Source organism: Copadichromis virginalis, linkage group LG11 (assembly GCF_057382275.1).
Source record: "Copadichromis virginalis isolate Kocher_CV1m ecotype Utaka linkage group LG11, C_Virginalis_male_GT1.1, whole genome shotgun sequence".
Lineage (NCBI taxonomy): Eukaryota > Metazoa > Chordata > Actinopteri > Cichliformes > Cichlidae > Copadichromis > Copadichromis virginalis.
The window spans coordinates 25450504-25464352 of record NC_140628.1 but is presented as its reverse complement, the minus strand read 5'-3'; the positions used below and the strand labels follow the sequence as shown (position 1 = coordinate 25464352).

The following is a 13849-nucleotide window of genomic DNA, read 5'->3' as shown; positions in this document are numbered from 1 at the left end:
AGGAGGAGAGAATGAGTGAGAGGAGGAAAGTGGGAGAGAGGGTTTATTTTCTTATATGGGAGAAACAAAGACAGAGAGGAGAGCCGACAAGAGAGTGACAGAGAGCGAAGGGAGAGAATTAATAAACAAGTTTTTCTGGTCTTTAAAAAAGCCGTCTAGACACGACTAACGGCGTCCATTGCAACGCTGGCTGGCAGGCTGTGGCATCCCTCTCATGTCTGGACACTGTGCTAACCCGCATTTTTTCAAGCTGTGGCATGTGAGAGTGACCAACTTTTTATTTTTTTGCTGTTTTTCTTGATCTCACTCAGCTCAGCCTTTATGGAAAATGAATATCATTTAGACATGTCTTTTGGGACGCTCGCCATCCTTCATGTGGCTTCATGCTCTAACACCCCTCCACCACAACCACCACCCTACTCTCTCAGACACACTCCTCGCCTCATAGGACAGCTCATCCAGACAGTATGCAGACTCACACTCAGGCACACACACACACATCTGAGCAGCCCTTCTGGTCTGTGCACGCCACTAGCTGGCCAGCCTGCAGTACTGCAGCTTGTTGATGGGCTTTCATGCTCCAGTTCACTGCTGTGAGTAACTGCTGTGGACTCTTGCAGGGAGATGTGCTGTGTGGGTTTGACACAGTTAGATGGCACCATTCCCAGCCAGCTGGGGGGCCCCTTACCAAAGGCTGTGTGCTTCTTCGATGGGCTGAGGTACACAAGGTAAAGCCAAACAGGAAATGGAAGATTATATTGTATAGCTAAAGCGACCAATCAGACTGAAGCTTATCTTGTCCATCGTCAGAAAATTTTTGATATAAGCAAAAAAGGGAAAAGGGTAATTTCAGCTTTCATTCAGAGCAGGTAGCTTTACATCTTGGATTTAGCAGATTTTTATGCCAGATGGCCCTCTGACACAACAGCCAAGGGATTTGTGTGTCCTCATGGAATCAAACTGGGCACCTTTGTGCTTGTCAGACAAATATGTAAACATCTACAATTGACTTGTGTGCCCCACTAGGGGAGAAATTTCAATCTCAGTCTGGTTGTCCACATATAGGTGCTTAGAAATGAGATCACCCTTTTGGAGCACAGGTATGGGGTTTAGTCTGCCACACAGACCCGATTCAGTGTGACTCCGATCATTGTGAATAAATGATTAATCTGCTTAGAAATCATGGAAAACTGGAGTCGCTAACAGCTTTTAATGAATTCAGTGTGATGCAGGCACGTAAACAAATAGTGGGATGTAAAATATCTGTAGCCCACAGGTACTCAGCAGATTCTTCATCTGTCAAAGCATTATGGAAATTTGAGCCATGATCGCAGCTTAAACTGAAGACGGATAATGTATTACAAGACTAATGACGAAAACCTTTAATATCAACTTTCGCCTCAGTTTTGTCTGCGAGCAAATTCTAAATGAAGCATCGTAATCAGTGTCTTTTTGCTATTCTGAAAAGCGAGTCCCTTTGGATGTGACCTCACAAACACGAGATCAGTGATTTAAAAACAGATCACAGGAAGTTCCCTCTGCGTCTTCTGATTTGATTTTTGAGCTCGTAACAAAAATGTCAACACAACACCCAAATGTATTATTTAAACCCGATTCATCAACAGCGGCGCTCGTGGCTTGTGTTGTAATACCGCGCCTCACAGCTCACTGAGGTTTTTCCACAGCGAAACGAGAAGGAAACGCTGCAGTGGAGAAGTGGTTGCCCGATGGATTACCACGGAGCGACAGTTAACATTAAACATTCATGATAACTAACTGGCTTTGACTTGTGGCCTTATAAACTCACAAAACTTATCATGTTCACGCTCATTAGTCAGGTGGCGCTTTTCCCTTGAAACATGTAAAACTTTTTCTTCTTGGTTTCTCTAAGCCAAGTGTCTCGCACGAAATGCAGAGCAGCAAAGGTCATCTCTAACTCTGACACACGCTCAACTTGGCTAAGTGTTTCTGTTTATTTACACAAACAAAAAAAGAGATAACAAAAGAGCAAAATATACATATTAAAAATGTGAAAACTGCAAAGCAACACAACTGCATCTGATACAGTGACACTAGGAGTGCAGAGTGCAAGAAAAATCAAGGTGGAAGTAACAGGTTTCACAGGACAGGTGAAAACCGCACACCTCTCGAGCACGTGCGACACATTTACATGTAACGGGCGCAATCATTATTCAGTAGTCTGACTGCCAAAGTGCTAACATAACCCTGTTAAGCTCATCAGTTTGTGCACACCCAGAAGAAGATGCTGCTCTGCAAACACCGACACATCATGTGCTGCAGCAGCTGATCAGTGTGCAGTAACTGGAGCCTTTACAATATATTCACATCATTTCAAACAGTTAGAAACAAATGCAAACAACGACTCTTCGGTTCTAAAATAAATACAATTCACGTAGTGTTTTTTTAATTCAACATCGTCAAGCGTGTGTAATGACCTGTTTTGACTGAGATGTGTGTTTAGTTATCAGTAGACCACAATGTGCTTCTACACATCCCTCAAATGAGGTAACAGTTTCACACTAGCAAATACTTTAAAACACTGCTTTAAAACTGTATTTTATTTTACGACCTACTTTGCAATAGCTCAAATGCTCTACAGATGTGGAAAGAGTTTCAAGTGCAGTGGTGGATAAATATCCTTTCTGTGCTGTAACAGTTGGGAGCTATAAACATACACAGTTGGCCACCTGAGTTTCTAAAATCCAATCTGAGCTGTAAACGCCAGCATTTTTTTTTTCTCGTTCTACTTTGTACCCTGCAGTGAAATCTGCAAACTAAAGAGGTAAGCTTTTGTTTTTTTGAGAAGCCTTAAAGAGGCTTTGTTCAGGCTTGGCGGTGCTGGACTACGTCTCTCTCATCCTCACACAAATATTACATTTGATGCAGACGGCTCCGGCTTACAGAACTCGCCTTGTTTTGTTTCTTTCTCGGCACAAAAGCTGTCGCATCCAAACAGCGGACAAGCAGAGACATCCTCTGCTGTCAGGGTATGTGGTGCTACTGCTGGATGAGAGGAAGTCTTTGTTTTCTACATACATAAATATATTTATTCAAAATCTATATGGACCTGAAGTGGAGAGGAACTGCTGCTAAACCCCCCTCAGTGCTTTTTTTCTGCCTCAAGGCAGGCAACAAGGCATTTCAGAGAGGACAGCAAGTCAATCTGTTCTTTTTGGGGCGTCAAACAACCGAACTCCAAATCCGTCTTTTCAAACTTGACCTCAATACATAAACCCCCAAATCCTGCAACCTTTTAACACTGTTGGTAGCTGAAGACCTCACACAGAACATATGCTGATCCTCTTATAAGGTAAAAAAGGATGGGAGCTGGCACCGGAAATGTCAACAAACCTTAAATACTGGTAATTCATTTAAGTGTAGACCGTGTTTAAAGCAGGATTAAAGAGGAATTCAGTCCATTAATTAAGCATTTCTAGCTGGGAGTGATCTTTAAAAACACTCTTTCATTTTTTTAAAAAGGCACTTTAAAAGCACACATATAAAATACCAAAACTTTTTTTTTTTGCATTACTACACTGAAATGGCTTCTTCCAAACACACACCTTTCATTATTTCTGACTTATGCAATATAACTTAATATGTAAATATAAAATAGTATATATAATAATAGAACTTTTACACTAGCTATGTGCAAGGCCCATGTTTGTCTGCTTTGTTTTGCACCAAATCTTCCTTCGTATCTTCTACAGTTTTTCATTTTGCTTCTGAAGGAAGATTCACCATGGGAACTTTTTCTGTGGGGGACATCGGTGCAGGCTCTTTGTTTTCAACCACAACTGCCTCAGGCACCGGGGAGTGGGAGGGTTTTTCCACCCTGGCGGCGAATCCCTGTGCAATGTCGTCAAAGGTCCTCCCTTTTGTCTCAGGGACTCGTAGGTAGGTGAAGATGAAGAACAGGATGAGGAGGACCATGAAGATGATGAAGACGTAAGGGCCACAAATTTCCTGGGAAAATCAGAGGGATGTTTGTTATGAGACAAACTGGAAGACGACTATTATTTGTACATGTGTGTGAATGTGAACATTTTCTGCAGGGATGATAAATGTGAAAAATACCTCCAGTCTAGGGAAACCCAGCCCCACCAGGAAGTTGGCAGTCCAGTTTGAGAAACCAGAGACGGCCATGGCTGCAGGTCGGGGCCCCTGGGAGAAGAGCTCAGCCACGATGAACCAGGGGATGGGACCTGGACCCATCTCAAAACTGGCAACAAAGCCAAACACAGCCACAATTGCCAGATAACTTAGAGATGGGGTGGTCTTCTGCTCAGAGAAAGAAACAGAGAGCATGAGGAAAAGATGTAATGCAGCAGCAATAGGCTGGCTTCTCATTTTTATTTTACAATGACGAACTCACCACTAAGGACAGGGAGATGGTCATGATCAGGGCGCAGATGGCCATTCCAGCCAGTCCAATCAGGTGCAACGTCCTGCGTCCCGCCCGTTCAACCAGGAAGAGCTGGAGTTCAAAGAAACACAATTATCAACTGACATTCAACGTAATATTTAACCTGTACTAAATTAACGAAACCACCTGCGCACTCAGACACTTACAGAGACAACAGTAAACACTGTGTTGACGACTCCAGCGCCGATGGTGGCGTAGATGGGCTCAGATACACCAGCGTTACTAAAGATGCCTGTGGAGTAGTAAAAGACCTGAAAGAGGAAATGAAGGAAAAGTCAGTTAATATTGATTCTGATTAATAAAAAGTGCTCAGAACATGATTTGATTGCACATGCATCAGTTTGTTTTAGATTTTTGGCAGATCAAAAAAAAAAACAAACAGTTGAAGTTGATGCTGCAGATTTGGAGCAAGACTTGCATTTGAGTCTAGCAACATGAAAAGAAGTGAAACAATGTGAACACTTAATTAATACTATCATATTTAGGGTATTTTTCTTTTCCATCACAACAAGACTAACAGAAAGTTTTGTCAGTTTTTTTTAATCATATTGTAAGTTTTTGTAATTATGTGTTTATTTCCGGGTCGGGGATGAGTTCCTGCCCCAAGTGGAGGAGTTCAAGTATCTCGGGGTCTTTTTCGCGAGTGATGGGAGAAGGGAGCCGGAGATCGACAGACGGATTGGGGCTGCAGCTGCAGTAATGCAGATGCTGCACCGGTCTGTCGTGGTGAAGAGGGAGCTGAGTGTAAAAGCGAAGCTCTCAATTTACCGGTCGATCTACGTCCCTACCCTCACCTATGGCCACGAGCTGTGGGTAGTGACCGAAAGAACGAGATCGCGGATACAAGTGGCAGAAATGAGCTTCCTCCGAAGGGTGGCTGGCCTCTCCCTTACAGATAGGGTGAGAAGTTCGGCCATCTGGGAGGGGCTCAGAGTAGAGCTGCTGCTGCTCCACATCGAAAGGAGCCAGCTGAGGTGGTTCGGGCATCTGACAAGGATGCCCCCTGGGCGCCTCCTGGGTGAGGTGTTCCAGGCATGTCCCACCGGGAGGAGGCCCCGGGGCACACCCAGGACACGCTGGAGAGATTATATCTCTCGGCTGGCCTGGGAACGCCTTGGTGTTCCCCCGGATAAGCTGGAGGAGGTGGCTGGGGAGAGGGAGGTCTGGGCCTCTTTGCTTAGGCTGCTGCCCCCGCGACCCAGCCTCAGATAAAACAGATGAAGATGGATGGATGGATGGATGGATGGATATGTTTATTTACTCATACATTTCTGTTTATTTTCTATTACACTCAGTTTTTTCCTCTCTCTCTCTCTCTCTTTTTTTGCCTCCTCACTAACCCCTGATATATTATCTGATTCTCTTGTAACAAAATTCTCCTTTATGCTCAGCAGCTACAGTCGTCACACAGTGGCTTTAATAGTTTCTTTCCTCCTGCTGAGGCTGGAAACAAGGTTGCTGAGAGCAGTGAAAGTGCAAGGATGCAAGGCAGAGTTGAGTGGAAATTCTCCACGTGTAGTCATTTGACTATAAAAAATCTGATAAATATACGTTTTGGAACGGTTGCACAAAAAACAATACACGTAGCAGCGTGTAAAACTGCACCAGCGTCTTTCTGGTGAGTGATATGAGTTATGTTGCAGCCTTTAGCTCCAGGCTCCTTCACAGTGATTGTCAGGTCAGACACAGCAGCTGCTAATGAATTTAGTCAGCCCGGTTACATGACCTTATTAACAAAATAGCTATTAAATACCACTGTGCTTATCTTCTTCCAATCAGCCTCAAATTATTCAACTCAATCTAACATTGCCTGAAGCCAAGAAGCACATCTTCTTACGTGCTTGTCAAAAACATTTGTGCAATTTCAATGAATGCTCCTTTAAGCATTCGTGGCTAACGTTAAACATTGCTTTTCTCACATTACACTTTCTCCCAGTTTGACATGTGCTAATTATATCCCTATCACGTCGCTGTATTATAGGATGTGACGTCTACTCACAGCGTTGATGCCAGACAGCTGCTGGGAGAGCTGCAGGATAATAGCGATAATGATTGGCTGGCGATAGTTTGGCGAGCGGAACAGTTCTAAGATGGTCACTTTCTTTTCCATGGCCATCTTCATCCCTTCTTCCTTCATCTCTTGAATGTCATCATCCACGTCTTCAGTGCCACGCAGACGCACCAGAGCTACAAAAAGTAAAACAGATCAAAGAAATAGGAGGAGGAGGTAAGTATAAGTAAGAAAAAAGCAGCTCGGAGCGTTATATAACAAAGTAAAGTTTCCCACACATCATTAAAAATCAGTCAGAGTCGGTCTCACTAACCCGACGTTGCCAACTTGGTTTGTAAGTATGCAAACTGACTTAAGACTGACCTTTTCTAGCCTCCTCCTCTTGTTTGAGAACAATGAAGAGGTAGCGAGGGCTTTCAGGGCAAAAGGGCAGCATGATTGTCTGCAGTACGGCAGGCAGGATAGTCAGAGCGAGCAGGAGAGGCCACAGAGTGTCTGAGCCCAGCAAAAACTCCAGACCAAAGATCTGAGGAACACACAGCAAAAATAATGAGGGAACGAGGTGCATAAAATTGACCCATTTGAGCCAATTTACTCCTTGTATATGAAATTCTTCTCTTTCAGCTATGAGTACACAGACACACACACACACACACACACACACACACAGGTACGTGCAGAAAAGTGTGAGCTCTCCAGTGTTTTTAGCTACACTGCCTTTTATCAGAGCAGTGTCTGTTTCCTCTTTCATTATACACACCGTTACACACGGCTTATAAAACAGGATGTGTTTCGTTTATTTTTATTATTTATTTATATTTATTTATTTTACTCAGTTGTATATAGCATTCGTATTCTATTTTTATCTTATTGTATATTTTTATTCTATTTTATTCTACTGTATATAGTATATTATTTTATTCTATTCTGTACAGCTGTGTACTGTATTTATTCTTATTGTATTCTAATTTTTGCGTCATAACTTTTGCACTGTCCACTTCCTGCTGTGACAAAACAAATTTCCCACGTGTGGGACTAATAAAGGTTATCTTATCTTATCTTATCTTATCTTATTTATGCTCATCTAAATTTCGGTACCTGTTGAGAGTAAATGTGACCTTCTATAAAAAGGAAAAGATTATTATGTCGGTTTGCATGTTTAGTGTTGAGCGTGTTTGTGTACCTGTGCCACCAGGATGCCAATAACTACACCCAGCTGGTGCAGCGTGCCGAAGGCTCCGCGGACAGCGGTGGGAGAGATCTCGCCCACGTACATGGGCGTCAGACCCGTGCATAGACCGCAGAACACGCCGATGATGAACCGGCCAATTATGACCATCTCAAAAGATTGACTCAGAGTCGCCAGTCCCATCATACCGCCACCCAGTAGAGCCAGGATGTTGTTCATCAGCATGGACTTTCGCCTGGTAGTAAGACACAAAAACAGAAGTGAAATCAGAGTCTGTATCGCACTCTCAGTAGTAGATCGTTTGGTCGCACCACCACAGTGTTTATCTTTGATTTTCTCACCTGCCAAATTTGTTAACCACTGCTCCAACAGAGAAGGACCCGATCATGCCTCCCACGCTAAAGATGGCCACAGCAAAACTCCAGACCAGAGTAATTGTCTGTGACTGAAAAGGCTCCCCGTATCGGCTCTGAGACACATTAGAGAAAAATGTCCGCAGTTTCTGAAAAAACAAACAAGAAAAAGGTTGGAGTGTTAAGATTATTATTATTTCATGAAACATCAGTGAAGTCTACCAGATGTAGTGACACTTAGGGGGTGTTTTTAACTCTTCCACATGGGGGCAGTATAACTTTTACCATCCTCATGAGAGCATACAAATGAGAGCAGACATGTAGGTCAGGGGCATCCAACTCCAGGCCTCAAGGGCCGGTGTCCTGCAGGTTTTAGATATCACCCTGGGTCGACACACCTTAAATGATAATCGTGTAACTAACGATACGATAACTAATCGTAAGGCTGGTGCTCCAGTCTGCATGCCAAGGTATTTTTAACAAGAGTGTGAAAGTAGAAAGCACTTAGAAAAAAAGTGCTTGTATGAATGTGTGTGAATGGGTTAATGTGACATCTTACATAAGGCACTACATAAGAACCAGTCCAGTTATCATTTTTGAAAACGTAGGAAAAACTGTGCATGAACTCAATCAATCACACACCTGCTCGGGTGCATTGATGACGCCGGTGTTGTAGCCAAATTGTAGGGAGCCGATGACTGCTGTTGAAACGCAGTAGAGAAGGTAAGGCGTCAACTTCTTCTTGGGCTGTTGAAAGAGGAGAAAACACAGAGTTATTATCTATCGCCACAATAAATTGCAGATGAAGCCTCTCTCCAATCAGTCCCTCAGTTTGAATGTCCTCTTCTGGGCTCTACAAAGCTTTCGTTGTTTACAGTCACACTGGTAATTACAAACAATGAGCCTTTCTCCATCTGTTCTCGCTTCTTGTTTTCGCATCGTTGCATTAGTAACTGTAGGCCCGCTACAATGCAACAAAGCACCATGATTTGTGGCTCTGAGGTATTTCCCTGATAAGTAGCTAAAGACACCCTGAGAGACTAAGTCTGAATCCTCTTGGGAGTGTTTGCTCCTGCTTGTTTCAGAATTAAAATGGGCTTAGCACATACTAACAAGCTAATACACCTCACATTAATCCCTTACACTGGCACGGTTTGCTTGAGGAGTGACATTTCCAATATGTAAAGTCATTCTGCTAAGGAGAACTGAGGTTTAAATGACGCCAAACTTCAGTCATGCTGCGTGTGGGCAGCATAAAGAGAAAATGTGACTCTCGAGCCAAGTTTTGGTTTGACTTTAAAACTAACCTAACAATTACATCCTTACAGATTGTTACATAACAATCTCTAAGAACTGTTGCAAAAGCTTTCCTTCATGTCTCCGATCTAATGAGCAAATGCTAATGTCCAAACAGGCTCATTAATGAAAGGAAATCCATGTTAATCAAGTTTAATCCATCTAGTTTTGAAATCTGCTGCTTATGCAACATTAACTCGACTAAGCAGCATCCGTGAAACATTCATCAGATGGATTAGGAGCCTGTTTTGTACAGTTTGTCAAGTCAAAAACAGACACTTTTAGAAACAGTCCTGCCAAGATAAGCACACAGACTTGTCCATTTATCATACATGATATTACTGTCTGGACAGATTAAACATCTTGAAAGTTTTTGAGAACAGAGTGCCTCAATATTAGCAACATTGACTTCTAAACAGCTGCTCACAGACTGCCTCAAACAAGCTGCCCGTTTTTGCATGTGGTTAAGCCTTCTTTCAAATGCTACATTTTTACAGGAAACCAAATGCCTGTACTATCACCAAAACAGGAAAATGCTGGTGCAATGTAGTTATCTTAAACTGCCACATGACAGTACTTTATAGCACTCATATCCAGTGTGCTGTAGTTATCAAAAATATCGCATGGCTCAGAATGAAACATGCATGCAAGAGGAACTGATGAACCAAATAAAGACAGAGGGCTGATAAGTGACAATATTTCACTGAGACTGAGGCTGCACGCTGCTCTGCTTCTCACCGAGATATCACCGCTTAAAACAAGCTGAATGTACAAGTGTTAGGGAATTAGCTATTTGTGACATTCAATAATGTGTGGGGTCTGTGCGGTTGCAGTCAGTCCTGCTTTTAATGAGGACATACGTTGGTGAACTAAAGACAATTTCACAATTCATGTTAGTTCTAATTCAAACTGAGACTTTTAGATGCGAGGGAAGAAAAGGTAAAAATGTTGGAAGTGACCTCATTTTTGAGAATAACAGTGACATTAGCACTGCGTGATCTGAAGAGCAATAGAGTAATGTGTGTCCGATTGTGGAGGAGATGGAGGCTGAGTGTAGCGGGTGCTCCTGGGTGCATGTGTAAACGTGTGTGTTACCTAAGATGTGACTTTAAAATCACCCTTAAAAAAAATCCCCTCTTACTGGGGCGTGTCCAGCTGAGCGCGGAGCATTACAAATCTTACAACCATAACGCATCTGACTCTAGGTTGTATCGACTTGTCCCGAGGCATGCGGTTGTACAGTCATGCATTCACATGTTTGTTTATGCATGTGCCATTTGTAGGTTACTAGTAACATCAGCAGCCAAGCCCACAGTGTTGCTCAATATCTATTTTTCTTTAATGACTTTGGAGTAGAATTTGCATACCAGTCCAACTTTGGTTTGCAACTAAGGATTCAGCTAAAAGAAAAAAAGAAAGCATCAGTCTGCAGCTGCTTGAACTTCGCCTTCTGAACTCGACTCTCTTAAATTCTTGTCTTACTGCTGACTGATCTTTCCTCTCACATTAATCATTTAGTAATAAAATATTAATAAGTACATGCAGTTAGACTAAATTGAAGCCTGTCTTAAAATAATAATAAAAATCGGAAAGCAGAATTCAGCTTCCACATTCATACTATCTTGCAATTGTCTGCCCTGTCCAAGATTATGTAAAGAAAAAAGTTAGGAAATAACCATGAAAATGAAGTAACTGCAAGAAACGTCTTACAAAAGAGAAACCGCAGCTATGCTTTGCAAAATGCTAAGTTCAGAGGTAGCAGGGAAGCAGGTGCATTAAGCTCATTTATATGAGCAATAACACTAACTCCTCTGTGCTGCACGTATCAAAACATTGTGCCATTGTTATAAGAAGGTTTGCAGTCGAACTGCTATGCCCTCATCCCACCTCTCTCCAAGTCAGGACGCAATAAAAACAAGGAACTATGACATGCTCAAGTTCAGACTTGCCAGCCAACAGTCTCGACTCCCAATCACACTCTCTTACTCATGTCCTGAAGTGCTCAACTCTCATCCACCACTCCTGCTTTTGCCAACATGGAAAAATACAGAAAACCAGCAGGTCTATTGTATAAGGCTCACTCTGACTTGCCTCACATAAACTCATCCTTTGGTGGTTTTTTGTAGTGAAACTCAGCATCCGTTCCAGCGTAACGCATGTGGCTCATTGTCAAAAAGGTTCAAATTGATTTCTGATAATGAAAATGAATGCCAATGAAAACAATACCAGCGACACTTATACGAGAGCATAAGCGAAAGACTATGATGTTCACCTTGTCATCATCCAGATGCTGCATCCTGATCTCTTCTGTTTGATGTTCACAGAAAGGACAGCGGGAGTCTTAATTCTTTATGCGCACACCTGTGTGCAAGCAGTCAGCAGGAAAACCTAAAAAACAATAAGCAAAGCAAACACACACATTAACATATTTTGATCAAAATCCAGAATCAGACAATCTTTATGGATCTTGAGGTTTACAAAGAAAAGAAGCCTCTTATATATATTAAGAGCTATAAAGTACATACCCCTAATGGATTCTGTTAAGGGAGAGTCTATGCGCAGGCAGTTGAGACACTTCTCGGCACTGTGTGAATCTGTCAGTTGTGATGGAGAATGTGTTAGAGCAATGACAGTAAGTCCCTCCCTCTATTTCACTCTGTTCACCCTCCACATGTTCGCTCCCCAGTTTTAAAGTTATAAAGAGTGAAAAAACTGATATAACCTCATCTTTCCCAATTAAATTACTGCCCTGCCTTATTTCTTATCCATATTTTTTTTCTTATCCATATAAATCTACAGAGAACATTATAATAACCCATGTGATGCGATGGAGCCGGAGATGATGCTGAACTGATGCCCGGATTAAAGTTAAAAATGTTTACACCCAACAGGCTATTTTAACACTTTTATACGAGCAGTATCACTAAAGAATATAACAATGAAGTCCAAGCAAAGTAAATCTCTTTACAGAACTAAATCACATAAATGAATCAGCAAAGCAAGTTTTAAAATTAAAGTTTTACCGCTTTGTTGGGTTTGTGCCAGCCTCTGTGTATCCAGTTTATAATAAACCTCGTGTCTACACCTCTTATGTATCTTCAAAATTAAGTCCGCCTTCCTATCGGGGTGTGTTTTAAAGAAACCTAGACGCGCTTGGCGGCACGTTGCCCTGTCTTACTCATTGTTGACGAAAGCACACGATGCGTAGTTTCCGATCTGGGCCGATCACTTGTTAGGAAATCGCACAGCCGAGCTTCCGCTCAGCTGCAGAGAGAGAGACAAAGGGGTGGATGGGGTCTATGTGCTCCTGACCGCGTGCGGAGCGGAGTGATGGGCGAGCAAACGGTGAAAAGAGGCTCTGTGCTGGTTCGGTCGGCCGCCCACCGAAAACAAAAGGCAGTGTGCCCAGAACTCAGATACAAAGCCCGGTCATGCAGAAATCATGAGACCGGCTCAGTGGGTGGTTAACAACCCCCCCAATCCACCCGTAATTCTTCATCAGCTTTAATCTTGACAGTCCATCAAATCTCAGTCTGGAATTTAGCAAATTCTCTAGAAAACGTGAGAGCGAAAACGCATCCTGGTTTCTTTTGTTTTGATAATTTAGATTTGGTGTGTCTTAATTACATCACCAAGTGCTTCCAGTGCCCCTGGTATTGATTGGTTGTTTAGGATCAAAATACTTTAATGTACCTAAATTAAAAGGAACTGAATGATCACATCTAACTATCTGATCTTAACTAATTACATTACTTTAATATTTTTTTCCCCCTGGAGTCTGTCACAAGGTAAACAGAGAGAGACAGACAATTACTCACTCTCACATTCACACCTATGATCAATTTAGAATCATCAGTTAATCAAACCCTGCTAACTGCATGTCTCTGGACTTTGGGAGGAAGCCAAAGCTGTCAGGGTTTCTGGGTCTTTGACCCAGTATTCTTAGTTCATGTTCACGGTTTATATTCTGTCTGCTTCACCTCCTGTTTTATTGTGTTAGCCTTGGTCCATGTGCATTATGTTCCGTCCTCTTCCCGTTTATCATTAGGTCATTATGTTCAGCTGTGTACTCACCAGGTTCTAATCTCTCATCACTCAGCCTGTGTATTTATGTCCCTCAGTTCAACCAGTCCAATGTCTTGTCATTGATGTTATTGTGATGTTGTTCTCGCCGCTGTTAGGTTGTCCTCTGTTCAGTTCCGTCAAGTCAGCCGGTCAGTTGTCAGTCAGTCTTTCATTCATCCATTCAGTCAGTCGTCCAGCCGGCCAGCCGTTTCCTACTTCTGTTCTGTTTGTTCACTCCGTTGACAATAAAACACCAATCTTCACCTACCTGTGAGTCCAGCGTTTGGGTCCTCCTTCTTTCGTCCACGACCTCATCCTGACAAAAGCTAAACCTTACATTTGTTGGTGTCACTGTACAATAGCAACATAGTTCAGTAAAAGTTATATAACAACGCTAGTCTACTGTAGTTGTAAGACTGACATTGAGATTGAGCACGTAGAAATAAAATAGCACTAGTTGTGGAAGAGACACCAGAGGAGGTCGGTGC

General features: G+C 42.5%; 1 protein-coding gene across 1 annotated transcript; it reads right to left on the bottom strand.

Annotated features, from left to right (window-relative positions):
* Positions 1-2184: 2184 nt before the first annotated feature.
* Positions 2185-12467, bottom strand: slc2a3b (solute carrier family 2 member 3b). Its single transcript, XM_085471574.1, has 12 exons — positions 12320-12467; positions 11822-11890; positions 11569-11684; positions 8643-8747; positions 7989-8149; positions 7642-7882; positions 6822-6984; positions 6447-6634; positions 4594-4698; positions 4397-4498; positions 4099-4302; positions 2185-3987 (listed from the first exon to the last, which is right to left on the bottom strand). Exons 3-12 carry the CDS (start codon positions 11590-11592, stop codon positions 3736-3738), a joined length of 1545 nt encoding a protein of 514 aa, XP_085327700.1. The 5' UTR covers positions 11593-11684; positions 11822-11890; positions 12320-12467; the 3' UTR covers positions 2185-3735.
* Between the last annotated feature and the right edge of the window lie 1382 nt (positions 12468-13849).